The 21,855-nt window shown below is 46.9% G+C and overlaps 1 protein-coding gene across 1 annotated transcript; it reads left to right on the forward strand.

The window, feature by feature from the left end:
* The first annotated feature begins 4,017 nt into the window (after positions 1 to 4,017).
* Positions 4,018 to 18,046, forward strand: mex3a (mex-3 RNA binding family member A). The gene is made up of 2 exons (XM_061717410.1): positions 4,018 to 4,576; positions 11,923 to 18,046. Exons 1-2 carry the CDS (start codon positions 4,105 to 4,107, stop codon positions 13,074 to 13,076), a joined length of 1,626 nt encoding a protein of 541 aa, XP_061573394.1. The 5' UTR covers positions 4,018 to 4,104; the 3' UTR covers positions 13,077 to 18,046.
* The last annotated feature ends 3,809 nt before the right edge of the window (positions 18,047 to 21,855 follow it).

Below are 21,855 nucleotides of genomic sequence, written 5' to 3' on the forward strand. Positions count from 1 at the left end.
TGAAAGAGAAAAATAACTAAAATAAGAAAGGATGAAAGAAAGAAAGTACATACAATGAGAAAGAAAGAAAGTACATACAATGAGAAAGAAATGATTAAGTACATAAAATGAGAAAGAAATGATGAAAAGAAAAAAGAAAGTACATAAAATTAGAAAGAAAGAAAGAACATAAAATAAGAAAGAAAGAAGAGGGCTGTGGTTGGTTCGCTTGGTAGCAACGCATTTCCGGTTCCGGTTCGTGAAAAAGAAAAAAGAAAGTACATAAAATTAGAAAGAAAGAAAGAACATAAAATAAGAAAGAAAGAATGGATGAAAGAAGAGGTAAAATTAATAAGGATGAAAATAATAATTTAATAATAATAATGCTTATTATGAATAAGCATTATTAATAATAAGCAGAAGAAAGAATGAAAGAAATGATGAATAAGAAAGAAAGAAAGAAAGAAAGAAAGAAAGAAAGAAAGAAAGAAAGAAAGAAAGAAAGAAAGAAAGAAAGAAAGAAAGAAAGAAAAAGAGAGACAGAAAGAAAGAAAATACATAAAATACATAAAATAAAAAAGAAAGAAGTACAGTAAAAAAGAAAGGATGAAAGACAGAAAGACAGAGAAAGGATGAAATGTTCAAAGACACAGACTACGTTTACATGCAGTCAAAATTTGGGTTATTGCTAATATTCCGGTTACTGAAACATTCGAAATATTCCGTTTCCATGCGTGAGCAAACAGGGTTATCCCTGTATACATGGTAATTAATCATTTAATCAATCATTTGATATCTGGATCAAATCAGCGACTCGCGGAGAACATCATGACGCAATTACCGTAATTTCCGCTTCTTCTTCCTGTATTAAAATTCAAAACAAATGCTGCTTCGCGCAACTTTTCGCTCACCTTCTTGTAAATCTTGCTATCCCGGTACTTTCTACCGTCTACAAATGCCAAAATGTTTCCTGGTCTCAAAAGACCAAAATTCCTTGCAAAAAGGGCATGCAAAGAAAACATACGCCGTGCCTGACGCGCACCTCCGAAAAATTGTAACTACGCGTCAAGAGGTCGCAGACCAACGCAGACCAAGAGGGCTGTGATTGGTTCGCTTGGTAGCAACGCATTTCCGGTTCCGGTTCGTGAAGCAGCTGTAAACTTTCAGCGCTCTTTTCTTCGTGTGTGTGTGATTTTTGTTTTGTTTTTTTGCACAATAGTTGTCCTTATCTCTTTGATTCACTGTGACCGGAAAAGTCAGATAAACCATTCAGGAAAAGAACGCGCCCCCCCTAGCGCTCTGGGGGGGTATTGCACCGCGGCGAAATGGAGTGACGGAGAAAGTCCGAAGGGTTCACGACAGCGTCACGGCAGCGGCGTGTGCTCTGCGTTGGTTTAACGCAGAACCATAATCCAGGCTTTAGGCTATACATGACCAAATATTCAGGTTAGAAAAGGAGTAACCCAGGGTATCGATGACTGCGTTTATATGCAGTCAATAACCCTTTTAAAAACGGAATATTAGCAATAACCCGGTTTTGCACGGCCATGTAAACACGAATAACCCCTTTGAATAACCGGAATTTGCTCATATTCTGGTTTTTAAAAACCCGAATATGACCCCTGGGTTACTCCTTTTAAAACCCGAATATTCGGTCATGTAAACGCCAAACGGAATATCCCCATCAAACGGAAGATGAATTTGTTTTCTGCGCATGCTCTTTTCGCAAGGAATCTTGGTCTTTTGAGTCCAGGAAGTTCTTATAAACATGGAGAAACGCAAGACCACGCCACACTTTTTGAGTGAGGAGGAGACTAATCACTTCATAAATGTAATGAAGGACATGAACATTTTGGCATTTGTAGACGGTAGAAAGTACCGGGATAGCGAGATTTACAAGAAGGTGAGCAAAAAGTTGCGGGAAGCAGCATTTGTTTTGAATTTGGATACAGGATGAAGAAGCGGAAATGACGGGAATTGCGTCATGATGTTGCCTGCACGTTGCTGGTTTGATCCAGATATCCCGAATGATTAATTACCATGTAAACGGAATATTCCCAATGTTTCAGTAACAGTAATATTACCAATAACCCGAATTTTGACTGCATGTAAACGTAGTCATATTCGGGTTTTTAAAAACCGGAATATGAGCAAATTCCGGTTATTCAAAGGGGTTATTGGTGCCATGCAAAACCGGGTTATTGCTAATATTCCGGTTTTAAAAGGGTTATTGACTGCATGTAAACGCAGTCACAGAGAACGAGATAAATGTCTAGATCAGGGGTCGGCAACCCCTGGCTCTAGAGCCGCATGCGGCTCTTTAGCGCCACCCTAGTGACTCCCTGGAGATTTTGCAAAAAAAATGTTTTCCCTTTTTTTCCCTTTTTCTTTCCCTTTTTTTCTTTTTCCTTTCCTTTTTAATCTAGACTTTTCAACTTTCTTCTCAAAATTTTGACTTTTTTCTCGACATTTCGCCTTTTTTCTCGAGATTGTACTTCAACATTAATCTCGACATTTCGACTTTTTTCTCGACATTTCAACTTTTTTCTCGAAGTGCGTAATGAAAAAAAAATCTTCCCCCAGTTATAACTAATATAGAAACAGGCAGCATGTGTTCATTCTAAGGCTTATACAAGACTTTTCATTTTTTGCGGCTCCAGACATATTTTTTGTGTGTTTGGTCAAATATGGCTCTTTCAACATTTTGGGTTGCAGACCCCTGGTCTACATCCAGAGGAACCAGAATGTTGCTCCGCATGGCTCGCCATAGCCGCGGCGGCGGTGTGGCGCACGGCTATGGGCTGATTTATGGTTCCGCGTTAAATCGACGCAGGCTCTGCGTCGATTTAACGCGGAACCATAACTCAAGCTTTAGAAAAGGAGTAACCCAGGGATCATATTCGGGTTTTTAAAAACCGTAATATGATCAAATTCCGGTTATTCAAAGGGGTTATTGGTGTTAACATTGCCGTGCAAAACCAGGTTATTGCTAATATTCCAGTTTTAAAAGGGTTATTGACAGCATGTAAACGCAGTCACAGAGAACGAGATAAATGTCTAGATCAGAGGTCGGCAACCCCTGGCTCTAGAGCCGCATGCGGCTCTTTAGCGCCGCCCTAGTGGCTTCCTGGAGATTTTGCAACAAAAATGTTTTTTCCTTTTTTTCCCCCCCTTTTTTCTTCTTTTTTTTTCTTCTTTTTTACCTTTTTTCTTTTTCCTTTCCTTTTTAATCTAGACATTGACTTTTTTCTCAAAATTTCGACTTTTTTCTCGACATTTCGACTTTTTTCTCGAGATTGTACTTCAACATTAATCTCGCAATTTCGACTTTTTTCTCGACATTTCGACTTTTTTCTCAAAATTTAGACTTTTTTCTCGACATTTCGACTTTTTTCTCGAGATTGTACTTCAACATTAATCTCGCAATTTCGACTTTTTTCTCAACATTTCGACTTTTTTCTCAACATTTCGACTTTTTTTTCGACATTTCAACTTTTTTCTCGAAGTGCATAATGAAAAATTTTTTTTCCCCCAGTTATAACTAATATAGAAACATGCAGCATGTGTTGCCTTCATTCTAAGGCTTATACAAGACTTTTCATTTTTTGCGGCTCCAGACATATTTTTTGTGTTTTTGGTCAAAAATGGCTCTGGAATATACAGATAATTTTTGTGATCCGGTAAAAATGTGCAGTTGTAATAAACTGAAAATCTAATAAACACAAAGTGACAAAAAAAATGGCTCTTTCAACATTTTGGGTTGCAGATCCCTGGACTAGATCCAGAGGAACCAGAATGTTGCTCCGCGTGGCTCGCCATAGCCGCGGCGGCGGCGTGGCGCACGGCTATGGGCTCATTTATGGTTCCGCGTTACAACAACGCAGAGCCTACGCCGTTCCCTACGGCGTAGGCGCTGCGTCGCTTTAACGCAGAACCATAATCCAGCCTCTATAACGGAGCGGGGCGGGCTCTGGTCGGGCTCTGGGCGGGACTGTATTGCAGAGAGGGGGGTGCGGGGTCTGGGAGGAGGAGGAGGAGGAGGAGGAGGAGGAGGCGTGCACGCTGCTGTTTCCTCCAGTAGTCTCGTTCCCAGTCTTTGTCTCCTCACACACTCTTTTGTTAGCCATGCCTAGCCTGCTGGTGCTCGCGGGGATCATGGAGAAGAACGGGGGCTTCGCCGGGGACATGGCCGCCTCCTCCGGCTCCGGCTCGGGCTTCGGCGGTGGCGGCGGGGGAGACGCCATGCTGGTGCCGCCCGACGACGAGGAGGAGGACGACTCCCGAGCCCTGCGGGTCGCGCTGGGCCAGCTGTCCCTGCTGGGGCTGGGGGGGGGCGAGGGCGAGGACGGCACCGGTGTCGGCGGAGGTACCGGGGTCGGAGCCCCGCTAACGGCCGGGGTGCAGGACCGGAGCAACAACAATAACAACCACCACAACCACCAGAACCACAACCACGGCGGGGACTCGGCCGTCCTGCAGGGGAAGAGCAAGCTGTGCGCGCTGTACGAGGGGGAGACCAAGGGACGAGGCTGCAACATCACGGAGTGCGTCCCGGTGCCCAGCTCCGAGCATGTGGCCGAGATCGTGGGCAGACAAGGTAACGCAGGGAGAGAAGCAGGAAAACGCTTTTCCCTCCAAACTTATGCGGCTCCTCCATCCCGCCGCGCCTGCGTCCTTTGTTTCCGCCTTGTACCAACTCTACCTGCTGCTATTTGACAAAGAAAAGGGAGTGGTGTGTGTGTGTATGTGTGTGTGTGAGTGTGTGTGTGAGGCATCAGCCTCCCACTTTTCCCTGCTGGGATGGATGGAGGGATGAAGGGATGGATGGAGGAGAGAGACCCCTCGCTTTCCTCGTCCTCGCCTTCCTCCCCCGGGTGAATTATCCCAACATCCACGCCATCAGTGTCAGCCTCGCCTCCCCCCCCTTTGTCGTCTGAGACGCGCCAGACCGTCCTAGAACCGAACCCCCAACCCCGAACCCAGACCAAGACCAGGACCCCCCTCCCTAAACCCCTACACACACACACACCCCTCTTTCTCCTCCTCCCTTCTCCCTCCTCCCAACCCACATGGTCGTTGAACGATGGAGCTCCTTTTGTTTTGTTATTGTTGTTGTTTTTCTCTTCTCTTTCTTCTTCTTTCCCTCTGGAAAGTTCTGATCCGGACCCCGTGCACCCCGGATCCTAGATCCGGACCCCTGGATCCTGGATCAGCACCACGTGCTGGGGGCGGGGGGGGGCTTGTCCGGGAGGGAACAAAGACCTGAAGTTGAGACAAACAAAGGTGATGCTCCTGCACAAGTTCCTCGTCTTCCACTTCGGACCGAGTTCACCGGCGCCAGCCGGGCCGGCCGGGCCTGGACCCGACGGGACCGTTGGAGCTGCCGTATTGATCGATGTAAAGGATGGGGGGGCACCACGCCCCCCGTCTGCCCCCCCCATGAAGCCACATGGCCGTCTGTCAGCACTAGCAGAGGGAGGCGGAACAAAGGCCGCAGCAGAGCGTTCCGGGACCAGGACCGGGACCAGGTCCTGGATCCAGGTGCATGCTGGGACGTGGAGCAGACAGGTTCCCGGTGGTGTCACCGGGGCTGGGGGGGGGTCAATAATGGGGGGGTCCGGAGGAGCTGCGAGCGATGGCTCCGTCTCCAGACACTCCCCTCTCCTGCTCCACTGCTGCACCAACGTGGATCCTTTTTGTGCTGCCAAGCCCCCCACTCCCCCCCTCGTCTCCCACTGCGGCTCCCCTGAAGAAGTTTTGAATTTTAATAGGATAACTGGAGGCAGACGGAGCCCCCCCCTTCCAGCCTAAGACCCCCCCACCTCCCCACTCACGTTTGACCCAGTAGAAGTGCTGAATCGGGGGATTCTGAGACGGTTGTGGCGCTGGGTTACACCCCCCCCCCCCTTCTTTCTGGCGGATGCAGCTTCCTGTCATCGTTGGGGGTGGGGGGTGTCTCCCGCCAGAGACGGCGGCGGCGCGGCGGCCCCCGGCTTTGTTGTGACCCCCGTTCCTCCCCGGCCGAGCCGCCGCTGCCGGCACTCGTCTCCGCTGACCTTAATTCCCGCCGGCGGAGGATCCGCCGATTCGTTTTACGGATAATTCTTTAATTAAGGCTTTAATTTACATTTTTTTTTTTTTTTATTAAATGTAGTTTGAGGAGAAAGAAATCTCTCCACGTGTCCCTGAGCCGGGTCTGGTACCGGGCCGTGGCGGCGCCGGCCTCCGCCGCCGAGGTTGGAGTGGGTCGGAGCTGCTGCTGCTGTCGGGGGTGCTTTCATTTTTCATCGCCACGGCGACGGTCGTACTGTGGGGGGGTGGGGGGGCAACGGGTCGGGACGGGCCCGTTGGACCGACCAGTACACGTGGAAACCCGAACGGGCCCGGATAGATGAGTGACGGGGAGCAGCGTGCACCGGACGCTGCCGGTCCGGTCGGAACTGCAACACGAGGCCCGTGAGGGCTGGAAGGATGAATCCCCCCCCAGGGGTCAAGCGGGGGTCACAGGCTGGTCCGGGGCGCCGGGCCCGGTTCTGTCTGAGTACCGGGGTCGAGCCGGACCCACCAGGCGGGTCTGTTCACCAGGACCGGCCAGCGTGGGGAACGTAAACAAACCCAGGTGGAGGAACGCGGGTTTCTGCAGAAACTGGCCGCGTGACGGGATCGGACCTTCGCCGAGGCCTCGCCGGGCCCCGGTTCCCCCCTCCCCAGAACTCTGAACCGGTCCCCTCCGTAAACACGGATGAACGTGTGATTGTTGGTGTGTTTGTTTACGTGCTGATCAGCTCGTATCTTACGGTGAATTAAAGCAGAAACTAGTCGGGTCCCGGAGGCGACGCCTCCTCTGTATTTCAGGGATAAATACGAGCTACAGCCCAGCTGACCTTGGGATCAAAGACTGATATTCTGGGATATAAAAATCAAATATATTGATCAATATTCTCCCAGAAACTAGAAATAAACATTTGTTATTTATGATGCGCTGTGAAACAAAGGAGCTGGTTCATCTTCACAACAACTATCACTTCACACAAACGTGTCAACGTCCGTAACAACGTTAAAGGAACCCCCCCCCCCCGTTTACTTTTCATGTGTTGGGCGTTTCACGTCTGATTTATTCCTATAAATCCTCCCACTGATCAGTCGGACTGATTATAATTTATTACATTTAGTTGACATAACAATTTATACATTGAGGTGATATAGCAACGTGTTAAATTTAGTTTTACAACGTTGGAAAAGATCTGATGACTTTAGTCTCTTCGATAAACAGTATTGGATCAATATCAGAACAGTGTGCGGTATCAGATTGGTATTTGATATTGGACTGATATCTGTATTTGATTATTGGTTATTGGATTGTTATCGGGTATTGGTTCAGGTATTGATTAGTGATCTGTGTGGAGTTTGCATGTTCTCCCCGTGCTTGCATGGGTTTCCTCCGGGTACTCCGGTTTCCTCCCACAGTCCAAAAACATGCATGCTAGGTTAATTGATCATTCTAAATTGCCCGTAGGTGTGAGTGTGAGTGTGTCTGGTTGTTTGTGGGGACTGCGGGTGAAAACTAGCATTTCTGCTAAACCCGGTGTATTTACACTGCTTAATGTAGTGTTCATGAATATGCATTGTCCCGTCTAAATAAACTTTGAAATTAGTGTTTAGATTGATACCAGTCTCAATATGGGACTATATATGGGACAATATGGGACTAGATACCCCATGTATCGTGTATTGTTTTGGTGTTGAACTGGTATTAAACTGGCATTGAACTAGTATTAAACTCGTATTGATGCTGGTTGCTTTCTGTATTCGATTGGATTGGTGTGAGCCATATGATAGGTACTAGGCTGGTATTGGATCTGTATTGGGAAAGTGTTGGATTGGTATTGGATCAGTATTGGACTGGTATTGGATCTGTATTGGATCGTTATTGGGCTGGTATTGGATCTTAATTGGGAAAGTATTGGGTTGGTATTGGATCTTAATTGGGAAAGGATTGGATTGGTATTGGGCTGGTATCGGATGTTTATTGGGAAAGTATTGGATTGGTATTGGGCTGGTATTGGATCTTAATTGGGAAAGTATTGGGTTGGTATTGGATCTTAATTGGGAAAGTATTGGATCGTTATTGGGCTGGTATTGGATGTTTATTGGGAAAGTATTGGATTGGTATTGGGCTGGTATTGGATCGGTTCTGGGTATAAGCTGATTTGCAAAATGTGGAATCAGTGTTAGAAACAGCAGGAGCGGTGAGGAAGTTTCCAGAAACTTGGTGAATCTTGGTAAAATCTTCCGTTGCAACATTTCAAAGTTCAGACTCTTAAAACTCTGACTTGTTGATTCCAGTTTCCTGGAACTCTTCAGCTGCAGGCGTGCACTTTGACCCTGAAGCATAGCAGAGGCTGCAGGCGGCTTCCTGCTGCACCTGCGGGGATGTTCAGGTGTAAAACATCACCATAACAACCATTCAGACAAATAAAATCACAACTGTTTCAACTGGTTATCCACCTTTGACCTTTGATACACGTTTATCGACAGACCTGGATGTTAAACTTTGGTCATATTCGGCTTAGTGGGTCCGTCCGTAGACTCTCTGACTCTTCGACTTGTCGGTTCCGGTTCTCCTTCTCGAGTCTCTGAGTCCCGTCTGCCAGGAAGTCCGGCGTGAGCCGGCGTTGATGTGTGAAGGAGTTCTCTGAGCTGATACGCTGGTGTCCTGAGAGCCGGCCGGGGCGGGAGTTCAGCGTTATGTCATGGTTATTATGTTCCCTCGGATGAGACTGGAACCGGTACTTCATGCAAGAACGTCTTCTGAGCTTTAAAGGGGGCCTATTATGGCATCTAATACCTATTTTAAACAGGCCTTGAAAGTCTTAAAAACAGGCTTTTGATGGTTTTTGCTAAATAAATTAGAAATTCAGCCTCTGAGCTAGGGCTGGGCGATTTAACGATCTCGATTTGTGATCGCGATCAAATTAAGTTCGATCACGGTGATCAGCTGTGGGTCTACTTTCTCGATCACGTGCAAAACATGCTGCAGCAAAGTGCACGACAACCAATCACAACCCGCTTTCCTGGCACCGCGCTGTTTGCATTAATTGATCATGCATGACATGCCGCGGCAAGTTGAATGACCATAGGCAGTAAAGTAGTCACATCTGCCTCCCCTGCACTGGTGGGAGCAAGCGTGACCAGAGAAAATAAAACTACAAGACAACAACCGCAGGCTAGCGTTAGCTTAGCTTCGAGCCGACCGGGACTCGCGGTTTGCGGTTATTTATTTATTTATTTCGCCGGACAACTTCTTCCGAGCGTACAGGAGGAGGGTGTGATGGATTCACAAAATGCCCTTCGTGATGGATGTATTGTGTTTTCGAACCGCACCCATTAAAGTTGTGATTCGCTCTGCTTGTACCAGAAATTACTCATCACCGCGGACTTCAGAAACTCCGCGGCCCCGACATGGGTGTGTGTGTGCGTGTGTGTGCGCGCTCAGCGGAGTGAATGTGTCGGAGCGCGGAGGCAACAAGCAGAGCTCAGTATGATGACGCCGTAGGCTCTGCGTTGGTGTAACGCGGGACCATAAATCAGCCTTAAGTCCCTTTAGGCTAATACTGTGAGAAATAACCTCTCATAATAGCGGTACTACAGTTAATAAATGTAATAAAACTGCCGTTTCTGCTGGCTACTGAGTCCTGTAAGTGGCGAGTGAGTTTTAACTCCTTAATTACCAACCAGCGTCAGAGTCACGCACAGTACACAATCTGTGATGTTAGAGAGCCACCTTTTGGTCAATTTAAGCAACAGCATCGCCAGCTGCTTGACAGTGGCTCAACTCATTAGTTTACTGTTTTTGTTGTTAATAATGTCATTGCAATTTTATCTATGCAATTGTGAAAAAAATGGCAAAATAAATGAAAAACTGTGAACAACCGCATTCCGTAGGCTATTCGGTACTCAGTATTCAGCCAAGTCTTTAAATTTTATTCTGCTTCAGTTTCGGCCTCAAATTTTCATTTTGGTGCATCCCTAGTTTTTTCGGTGGGTACCACTGGTAGCATTCTGGATTCTTGTTAAAACATGCTATTTGCTTTATTTGTTAATAAAAAAAAAAACTAATCTCTGGTTTCTTTCTATTTTATTCCAGAAGGGAGGGGGGATCTTCTGATTTAAAAAAATCGTGATTAAAAATCGAGATCATTCAATATGGGAAAAAAAATCGTGATCACTTTTTTTGCCATATCGCCCAGCCCTACTCTGAGCCATGTCTTTATCTTGCCATTCTCTAATCTCCTTATCTATGCCTGATTCTGAGTGGGCGGGGAGGCTATGATAATGAGACACTGTGCTGATTGGCTGCCTGAATGACGCGATACACCGCTATTATATATATATATATATATATATATATATATAAAATTGCAGAAGCTCCGGCCGGCGGAGTTTTTGTTGTTGTTCCGGCCAAGGTTAGTTGTGGGCGTGGTTTCACGCATTGGAGGCCAACCTATGTAAATTGTTACGTAAAGACGGGAGCAGAATCTGAACGGCTCGTAGATCCACATCACACTGGACGGCTCATCCGGGCGGCTGTACAGACACTGCAGAATTGTGTTGCTTTCCTCCTTCTCTGAGTTGGCAGGCTGAGGGGAGACCACTTTATATATGTTAAAGCAAGAAAAAATGTGTTTTTCATAATAGGTCCCCTTTAAATACAGAACAGAACCGCTCACCCGCCACGTGAAGGAACGACAGGATTTACTCCTTTATTTTTTGGTCTTTGTTTCAGCTCTATCGACTGGCAGTATTTTTAGCTGGTTAGCATTTGTTAGTTCAGCAGGGTGATGCTGATCCGGGGTTCACGCCCACCTGGGCGTCCCTCCCTCGACCCATCAGAGCCGGTACCGCTGCTGCCGGTCCCTCCTCCTGCTCGTCCTCTGAGTGCTTCCAGTGGATAAAAGAATAAAAGGCCCTAATGAACAAAGCGATGGGATACGGATAAGCAGAGTCGCGCTGACGCTGACCAGAGTAATATGAGTGCAGGCCGTGGGGGGGGGCATCGGGAGAGACGGGGGGTTGACGTCATCTCCTACGGTCAAAACACCAAGCAGGAGGAAGAAAAGCACGTTTCTCCTCGTGTTGTTGTCATAGCAGCTGTTCGTAGGGGGCGTGGCCAAGCAGCTGACTCCGCCCCCTCCCCTCTGCAGGGGATGCGTCTTTTGAAATTGGGGTCTTGGCTTCTGCTTTGGAGGAGCAGCAGAAGCTAAGTGATGTGAAATTAGGCGGAGGTGAAGACGGGGAAGAGATATGTGTCCCTCTAATCTGGGTCTGTGATGTCACAGACCCCCGGCCAAATCTGAACGACTCACTAACGGGTGTTTTCAGACTCCGGCTGCTTAAAAGTGAGATACTGGGGGGCGATGAAAAACCCACAGAAATAATGAAAGAATCAAACATTCTCTGTTAAATCCGTCTATTATTAAATGCGTTATAAATTTCAAGCTTCACAACACCACTAAAGCAAATCAAATATCAATGAGTTTATTGTGTAAGTTTCTACTTTTCTCTGACATAATGGAAACTTTTTTGTCAATAATTTCTTCTAAATATTTAGTAAAAACCAGGAAAAGCAGCCGAAACATAGATTTTCAGCCAAATCGGGAATCTGAATCTGAAACCTGCCCAACCTGGCAACACAGGTTTAGACCCTCGGCAGGAGATTCTCCTCAAAACGACGAAATAAACTTTTGAATGATGACTGGATACAAATGAATTACTATTAATTATTTCATTAATTACAAATTAAGACACGTAAAGGCCTTATTTTGGCAAAAATTGACTTTTTAAGACTTTTTGAGGAGTCTGTTTTTTGCTCTCACCGGTTGTCGTGTATCTGAAGCGGGAGTCACGTCCGCTAACGTCTGAACCTTCGTTGTGTCTCCGCAGGTTGTAAGATCAAAGCTCTGCGGGCCAAGACCAACACCTACATCAAGACGCCGGTCCGGGGCGAGGAGCCCGTGTTCCTGATCACGGGCCGGAAGGAGGACGTGGCGCTAGCGCGGCGCGAGATCATCTCGGCAGCGGAGCACTTCTCCATGCTGCGGGCGTCGCGCAACAAGCTGGGCGTGTCGTTCAGCGGCTCGCCGCCCACGCCGCTGCCGGGCCAGACCACCATCCAGGTGCGGGTGCCCTACCGCGTGGTGGGGCTGGTGGTGGGGCCCAAGGGCTCCACCATCAAGCGCATCCAGCAGCAGACCTGCACCTACATCGTGACGCCCAGCCGGGACCGCGACCCCGTCTTCGAGATCACCGGCTCGCCCAGCAACGCCGAGCGGGCGCGCGAGGAGATCGAGGCTCACATCGCCTTCCGCACGGGGGGGCTGCACGACCACAACAACGAGAACGACTGCCTGGGGCCCAACGGCGGCGGCGGGAGCCCGGTGGGCGGCGGCGGTGGCGGCGGCCTGGAGAGCCGGCTGCAGCAGGTCTGGGGGCTGCAGGGGGGGCAGCGCAAACCTCTCACCAGCAGCTACCGCCAGAACTTCTCGGACGCCATGGTGGGTGGCGGCGGCAGCGGCAGTGAGGGCGTGGGGATCTACAGCAAGGGCAACTACGGCAGCTCCGGCGAGAAGACCTGCTCCTACTTCGGCTCGGAGGGCGGGGGCAGCTGGGGCGACCCGGACTACCCCAAGCAGGTGGCCTTCTACGCCCAGCAGCGCTCCAAGAGCTTCGGCGGCCTCCCGCTGCCCCTCACCAGACTGTCGCCGGGCCTGACGGAGTCCTGCGGCGTCAGCGTTAGCGTGGGAACCGCCGGCTCCTCGGCGGTCTCCGGCTCGCCCCACGCCCAGGCCCGCCGCGCCCACAGCGAGCCCACCTCGGCCGGCGACGGCTTCCCGGGCCGCCTGCCCGTGCCGGACTCGCCGCCGGCCACCGTGCGGGACTGCATGACCTGCTTCGAGAGCAAGGTGACGGCGGCGCTGGTGCCGTGCGGCCACAACCTCTTCTGCATGGAGTGCGCCATCCGGATCTGCGAGCTGAGCCACCCCGAGTGCCCCGTGTGCCACACCCAGGTCACGCAGGCCATCCGGATATTCTCCTAAAGAACCACGTCAGTTCTCCGTTTTATCCGTGTTCAGTTCCTGTTATTATGATTATTATTATTACTATTATTATGATTACGATTATTATTATTATTATAAAACACGTTTGTTTTTCCAGAAAAAAAAATCTAAAAGCAATCAAGCAGATATTTTAGAAGGTCCTGCTTGCTTTACTAAAAAGTATAAGAAATATTTTTAAGTTTTTCTTTTTTTATATATATATGCATATATATTTTATAAAAGTTTTGTTTATAAGAGAAGTATAGTACCTTTGGATTTTCCGTTTTTTTTTTCGACTGCTGCTGTTTTTCATTCATGAATCGCGGCGAAGGCAGGAGTTACGACAGTAATGTGAAACCTTTTTCTTATTCAAATCTTTTATTTTACCATGAAGTGGGTTTATACTGAAGGAGGATCGTCCACGAACCCGATCTGCCCCCGACCGACCCAGAACGGCGTTAGCGGGGGGGTGGGGGGGCGAGCATCTTCATTGCACCTTACAATCATCTCGGTCTTTAGTAGTCAATCACGACCTCCACGTTTCAGGAGCGGACGCTGGAGGTGGATTCAACCCGTTTCACTTTTTTCATTTGATCGTGGTTTTGACCTAATCGGTCCGGAAAAACTGATTACGAATAAATGTGGGAGCAGATTGGTTCTGGTCTGAAAAAGGAGAAAAAAGTCTTGTTCCGTAAAAGAAACCAGAAAAAAAGGGATGCTAATTGTGGACAGGAAGTGGTTAAACGCGGCGCCCGGCGGCCATTGATCCGGCGGTGCTCGCTGCTCGTGCCACTCGAGGAGCACGCGGACGCCGCCCGGCTTAAAGCACTGATTTAATTTGTGAGAGGCCAAAAAGCGCTGGAGTTCATCCAGCTGGCCGGTTCTCCGGATCCGTCCCCCCCGCCCCCTCGGGCCCCCAAAAAGCCACCTGAACCGCGTGGTCACTTTGGCTGCTGAACAATGAAAGCAGGAGCGTCTCTCTGAGGTGTGGGGGGGTTTGATTAGCGCGTGGACAGAAGCTGAGGAAAACTGTTGAGCGTCTCCAGAATCGGTTGAGGCGGCACAAAGCCGAACCACCGCCCGCGAGGGGCCTGCTGTCGCCGTGGCCGTTAGCGACGGCGCTAACGCGGGAGCAGGTGCTGCACGGCCCGCCGCGGCCCTGACCCCGGATTTGAGGTCTCGGCTAGCCCCCCCCCCCCCCCCCTTTTCTTTCTTTCTCCCTTTTCTTTTGGAGGGGATTCGGTACCCCCCCCAACCCCCCAGCCACAGTCCTACCCCCCTCCCTCCATTCCCCTTTTGTCGGCCGCGAGTAGCCCGGACACGGCCGGGTCCATTCATTCACAATTAGGCAAATGGGCTGGTACAGGTGCGGGGTAGGTGGGTGGGGGGGGCTGGGTGCAGCTGGGCTAGAAAAGGAGCCCCCCCACTCTCCAACCAGGAAGGGTTTGGACAGGGGAGGGGGCTCTTTTGTCCCAAAACACCCGCAAACACCAGATTTGAAAGAGCTGAAATAAAGACGGATTTGGGGGCGTGGCCAGACAACCGGTTACCTGGTTCGACCCCGGCAACCACCAAATTCAGATGCGGCCCTGTTGACGACATTTCCGCAAACCCACAACCTCCCCACCCCCGATATGTGGGACTACAACTGCCTTTTCACTTTGTCCCCCCCCCCGACTGCCCCCCCAACCCCCCGCAGGCCCAGCGTTGGACCTCAGAACCAAATCAGACGATTGTAATTGACAGGAAAGCGGAGGAAACGCCCCGTTTAACCGGCGCTAACGCTGAATCGAATTACACACCCTCTGCGTCTGGGGTTTCGGGGGGGGGGGGGGCAGCAGGGATTTAAGCTGTTGAATGAAGGGAGGGGGGGAGGTGGAGAAAGGGAGAAATGTGACCCCCCCGAAGACCCCTGCAGACTGAACCGTTGTATTGATGACTGAAGCCTTTGAGCGGCCGTCACATGTGGGCCAGGCGTGGCGGTGACGGCGCTCCCATGATGCAGCAGGCCCCTCTCCGGCGTAGCGTCGGGGGATAATTCAAGCAAAAAGAAAGAGAAAGAAAAAAAGGCCCCTCCTTTAAAAAATAATAGGAATATAAAGCAGGCGGCCGGCGTGACGCGAGGCAGAAATGAGGAACCGTTGGGCTTTTTACGGGGGAAAATTGCACAGTAAGCTTTCGACGTCACACCCGAGGCAGCGTGGCGCTGCTCTCGGAATAAACTTTTTTATTTTTGTTTTCTGCCTTAAATATTTTTTTATGAAATAGTGCCACTGCTTTTTTGGCATTGCAAGGTAGCAAACTTTGGCCTTTGATAGTAAGTACCGCTCCCGAGGACGACTTTTTAAAAAGAGAAGAGTTAAAAAAGAAAAACACACAAAAAGACAAAAAAAGTACTTATTTTTGGAAAAGACGAATGTGAATCAAACCGCTTGGGTGGGGATGACGGGGGATTCAGGACATTAGGCTCACAAAACACCACAAGTAAAAAGCGAAGCACCTTATTAAGAAAAAAAAACAAAAACACACATTTGATTAATACCAAACCGACCGCTGATGGTGAAATATATTTCATAAAAAGTCTGATACATGCACATAAGGATTCCCTATCATTATTTCTTTTCGTATGTGTGTGTAACGGTGGTTATTGTTATCAGTAGTGGCAATTTTGGGAGACCTCTCATCCATTTGGTCAATGCTTTTGACTTTTTCGGGGGTTTATTTTGAGTTTTTGCACTGGTTCGATGAAGAGAGGGCTTATTGGAGATTCTCCCGGTTTTAGACGCTGTATAACTTAATGAGTATTGTACTTTATGGGAAAGCACTCTATGTAAATATAGTATTTGTATCGGTTAGGAGCCAGACTTTAAGGGGCCCGCTTCGAGTGAGGTTTTGATTATTTTTACAGTCTCAAAAGTGTCATTGTGGATGTTTTAGCAGAAAGAGCTCAACGTGTTTGAGTTGCGGGAGAGCAAATCCTTTTTATATATGCGCCCCGTCATCCTTTTAACTATTATAGTATATTAGATAGATCCATACATGTAAGAAATATTATTTAAGCTGATTAACTTAGTATTTCGTCCAAATATAGAGATGGAAAAATTAACCAGACAGTACTATAAACTGTAATAATAAATATCCTTTTATGAAACCTCTGATGTGTACATCCAATCTCGAGTGAATATTGTTTAATATGCTCAGCGCTTCAGGACAAATCGGTTTTTATTTAAGAGGAGGAAAAGCAATAATGGGACGATAAACAGAGCGGCCCGCTTGGTCAGTTCCTTAAATAATATTCAGAAGAAAATGGCTCGATTGTTTCGATAAAGTCACCGCTTTTCTGTCTAAAACCGGCCTCAGAGTCAGTGTGGATCCACGCCAGCGGGGAATCAGAGGTGCAGATAATTAGCAGCAGCTTCGGGGCGAGCGGTTGTTGTCCGGGTTTTCTCCGAGTGTCGATCACGTCCCGGCCCGCTTTCCTTCAGGAATGATGAGGCTGCACTTCCCGCCATCGCATTGTGCTGCAGAAGTGATCACTCGAGTGTAAACGAGCAGCCGGAGCATTGTACGGTCTCTCCCGTCTGTCCGGTGAGCTGCTGGCCTCTGTGGTTCCGGCAGCCTTCAGTGGTTTGGATTTAAAACGCAAGAGGGAACAAAGAAAGAAAAGAGACGGGACGACATGAGATGACGCTCTTTAATAACCTCGTGTTGTCCGCCTGCTTCAATTCTCTACATTATTTGTAAAAAAAATTAATGAAAAAACAAAGATGAGTTCTGTTTACATAAGTTACTAGTTTTTATCATTTGATATTTTTGCACCGCCTCGTTTTTTATTGTTATTTTTATTTTTTGTTACTTTTAAAAAGGAAAAAAAGGTCAGACATAGCCAAAGAACAAAACAGAAGGAGAGACGTTTTAGCATCGAGTTTGGCCCAGTTTACAGTTAACTGAAGTAAGAAACGATCCCACAACTGGAATTACGCCCTAAAAGTCCAATTAATCAACTTCTGTGAAAGTGAAGGCATATTGTGTTTCAGTGTTTTAAGATTAGTTTAGTACTTTAATACTGCGGAGACGCCGCTGAGGCTACGTTCACACTGCTAGCGCAAATCTGGGTTTTCAGCAAAACTGATCAGAACCTGGTCTTCCTGAACTCACTGTTTACATTGCACTGTACTCTGCGAGCGATCGGATATGTGTGTCCTTGCTATGGTTGTCTATGTGGTGTTATAAATGACATAAAAGGATGGATAAATTGTGCTAGCATCCAACTAGCTAGCACAGCGTGAATTACTAACTTATTTCACTTGTTTCGGCTGAACTTTGACTCTGCTACAAAGTTTCGTACGGACCGATGGAGGGCGTAGCACTCTGTTTCCACTTGCTTCCGACCAGTGTTTTCTGGAGTGTTATTTGATTTGTTTAAAATCGTCAACTTGTATGAGAGAACTTGTGCGCTGTGCTGGCATCCAATGATAGCAAGCACAGTGTAAACGGGCAGCAGGCCTCTGAAAAAAAATAACTTGTAGTTGTTTAACGAGGTGGAGTTGCATCTGTAGGCCCTTAGACACTGGAGGAATTTTATTCACGTGGCGGCAGCGAGTTAGTCATTAGAACCATCGTCCGTCACTGCAGTAAACAAAGCCAAACTGAACTTCTTTCAGTTGTTTGACTAAGTCTTCCATGGCAACGGAAATTGTGTTAGTATTAGAATTGATTAAACCCATACTTAAGGAGCTGCATCTCGCTGCATTGAATACCAGGGCGATGGACGAAAGTCAAGTGGAAATGAGGTGTAGTTGTTAGTTAAGCGATAGCCAAGGCCAGCTAGCGGAGGAAACCTCCATTACGCTGGCTGACTTCATTGTGAATGACATCATAGTTCGGATTGACACGCATCTGCGACACCGATCAAATTTGAAACCACTTCTGTCTGCAAAGAAGAAAATATTACGTTTTTTTGTTAAAATTTAAAAAAAAAACAACCAAGAAACATTGCGGTACGGGCTAAAACTCGGATATATCGGCCGGCAGTGTGAACGTACGCTAACAGACTTATACTTCTCCCCAAAGAGCTGGAATTAGAGCACATCCGGAGTTTAAAATAAATGTGACTATTCAGAAGAAGTTATGATGAAGAGATTTTTGTTGTTGTTCTCGAAGGGGTTGCGATGGAATCAGAAGTTCAGACCCTCTATAGTAAACCATAAGAAATGACTTTAGATTTAATCACGGTGAGCAAAACGTTGTAATCTTTATCAATATCTTTAAGAGAGACATTAATCGCATTCTTAAGTTTAACTGCATGTTAGTAAAAAATATAGTACGATAGGTAAGATTTATCCGAAAAAAAAATGTAAAAAAAAAAAAAAAAGTTAAGAATTCATCAGCCTGATTATCTGAAGTGTATAAAAGCTTTAAGACCTGAAAGTGAACATGGGTTTAAAATCATATATTTACCGCGTAGTTTAACAAATCGATGCATAGTTTAATTATGATTCATACGAATATGCTAAGTCTCATTTGTCAGGCTCACCCAGTATGAAATACGTAAACTCTGTGGAGCTGCAGAGGGGGAGGGGGGGCGACTCGTTACGTTTGTCTTAGTATTATTTACAATATTGTATTAAGCTTACTATTATAGCAACAGTAGATGTTTTTCTTCTCTCAATATCAAAATGTCTTTATGCATTTATGTAGATTCCCATTTAAGGAGTGATAGGAAATCCTTATTTTCAAATGGATGCACTTAAGCAATTGTACCAACATGTCAGAGTCACACATTGAACAAGCAATGCATTTGAATGTAAAAAGAAAAGAAAAAAAACTTAATGCACCCTGTACACTTATTGTTTTGCCAATTTTACAAGTGAGCTTTAAGTTTATGTATTTTTTGTTTTTCTTTTTAAAAAGAATTTGCAACAGTTTTTCAACTTAAGTCTATATTTGAGTTCTTCCGCATACATTTATAGAAAGTAACTTAAAAATGAATAAAAAAAACATATTACAGTTTCTCAAATCTATTTTGCTAACATGGGTTATTATTTCATAGAAAGCAGAGGAAAAAAAAAAGTCAGTATCTGGATGTTATTTATGAAAAGTAAAAAAAAAAAAAAGTAAACAACATATTTATGAGTAACCTCAAGACATTTTGTTTTTTAATTAAAATGACAATAAATTAATATATTTCTAAACACAGGGAAGTCAGTTTCTACTAATAGGTAAAAATGAGAAAAGAAGTTTTATTTATAAAGGTTACGGACACTTTCTCCATGTGCTCCGCGGCGCGTGAAGCAACTGGACGAAATCTCCGATAGCTGAAAGTTTAACTTCAGACGTGCACTAGTTTAACATCGGTGCATTAACAAGGGAATAATTACAGAAATAATAGAATATTTTTAGAATTTGGAGATATTTTAGTCACAGAGCATCAATTTTGTGCCTCAATTATATATTTTTCTTGCATCAGCATTCTTTGTGCAGTGCTGCTTGCTGTGACCCCCCCACCCCCGCCTTTCTTCAACTAACCCCATGTTACTGACTGACTGAAACGCATCACTCATTTCCTCTGTAATCTAAAAACTCGCTTTTTCTTATTCAAAAATGTTCTTATCAAAACTGCAAGGCTAGGAATGAATGAGGCAGCCGCGACCCTCTCGCCTGCAAGGCCACACACGACGCCTTCATTTACATATTTTCTACATCCGCTACGCCGTCTGCGTTCGGTAGATGGCGACAGAGTCATCGGCTTTGACAGAAAAGCCCAGACAGATGAGGACATGTCCCCGCCCCCTTTTACCTTTGGGTGAAAACAGGATATCAGACGTGACCGGCGGTGAATAGGACTTTAGTGGAGGTAGATAAGACGGCTGTGCAAACAATTGCATGTCGTCTGCGTAGAAAAACGTCCAGACCTCTCCGCGGTTAGCCCGGCCAGCCGTACCGACTCATCCACTTTGTGAAAACTCTTGCAAAACATGTCGGTTCCCCTCCCATTCGTAGCCATTTCCACTGGTACAATACATACCGAACCAATCACCACAGGGCCAGTGGGCGGGGCTTTATGTGATGACTCATACAGGAGCGTCCAAGAGCCATGATGCAACGCAACCAAGATGGCAAATATACCTCTTAACTCAAGTTTTAACCGTTAGGAACGCTGTTGCGTTGCTACTACAGGGTACGCCGCTTTGGACGTCTCTTGTTGATTCGAGTCTGATAGTTGCTCCGCCCACAACACATGCTTCATTTCTCTGATTGGTCGTATGTCTTAGTCGGGACGGCTGACCAGGCTACTTTTACCGTTTACTTTTTTTCCCCTTTCTATTTACGTCACGTGACACAGCGCTATCCGTCTCGTCCAACTTCCCGCCTGTTTACGAATAACTGTTTTCACCCAGAAGGGGGCGTGGCCACCCGGATGAGAGGGGCGTTGCGTATATAACCGTTAACTGAAAGGAGCAGACAACAGGGCACTGTGTAGATCTATGTAACTAGACGCACACACACGCGCACACACACAAACACACACGCAGACACACGACAGATTCATTACCGTACTAGTTTGCATGTATGTTGTATGGTCACTTAGACAGGAGGCACGGCGCGAGCGCGGCGGCGGCGGCGCCCCCCGTAGCGGCGGCGTTGGCGGCGCGCGGCGACCGTCTTTCCGCTGTAGATTTTCATAGTTGGAGTCTCTTTAGAAAGTGGAAAGCTGACACGAGTTTGGAGCCAGACGAAGACCACTTCAGTCCCCCCTCCCCCCCTTGACCCGACCCCCCCCGACCCGTCCCGAGTCCGAGTCAGAGTCCGACCTCGTATCCTCAGACTCCCGTTTGGTTAGCAACCGCATTGGGATTAACTACAAGTTCCGTTTGTTAACGAGATAAAAAAAAAACACTAAAACTAAAGTCGACACGAAAGCGTCGAGGGCGCGTTTTTCCGGCGCCCCCGCGAAGGCCGGGGACTGACGTGGCGCTCGCTGGTGAAACTCACGACCTTTTTCCAGAAAAAAAAAGGGGCCGATAACAGTTCGACAGTTCGTCTCTTGGTAGCGTTTCCAACTTTTCCAGCACAGTAGAGGTGTTTCATACCGGTCTAATAGTGGTTGTAGTGCATTAGTTTTTTGGGGCCGGCAGCAGCCGGCGCTGGTTTCTGGTTTCTCTGTGAACAGTGGAGGAGGCGGCTGATCCTCAACTTTGATGGATGGAAGAAAAAAAAGACAAAAAATTCAAAAAAAAAAAAGAAATAAAAATGTTTTTGAGATCTGTTACAGTGTGCCACGCCCGTGCACGGGTGGGCGATATTGCAGGTTTATTTCTTATAGCACATGTTCTTTTGTGAATTACATTTTTTGGAGACATTTTTATTATCAATTAATATTATTATTATTATTATTATTGTATCTGCGCCATGTTAGTTCTGGTTCTTTGTTATTTTTCCAAGATTCAAGATGTATTGTAAATGTTTCTAATAAAACAAAAATGATCTCCAACTAACGAAAGAGTACGTTTTGGTTTTCTGTCTGGGAAAGAGTCCAGTTGCGGGTTGCCATGGTGACCCCAAGGTCGTGACCTGAAGCGGAAATGCACTAAATCTGAAGCTGTTTGAAGAGAAAGTGCGACTCCGGCGCGAGGCGCGCTCACAAATATTGGTGTGATGTTTGTGTTTGAGGAGTAAAAAACTGTCAACAGACTTTAGATTTCCTCAGAGGTTCTGCTTGGATTTGGTTTCTATTAGAAAGCTGAGCAACCCCCCCTTTTTATCAAATATCCAGCGC

This window comes from Cololabis saira, chromosome 3, assembly GCF_033807715.1.
Source record: "Cololabis saira isolate AMF1-May2022 chromosome 3, fColSai1.1, whole genome shotgun sequence".
NCBI classification, from domain to species: Eukaryota; Metazoa; Chordata; class Actinopteri; order Beloniformes; family Belonidae; genus Cololabis; species Cololabis saira.

Excerpts from the sequence above, each read along its gene's own strand:
- mex3a (XM_061717410.1), top strand. The coding sequence starts at position 4,105 with ATGCCTAGCCTGCTGGTGCTCGCGGGGATCATGGAGAAGAACGGGGGC. Across the intron at positions 4,577-11,922 it reads CGAGATCGTGGGCAGACAAG|GTTGTAAGATCAAAGCTCTG; the intron begins GTAACGCAGGGA and ends GTGTCTCCGCAG.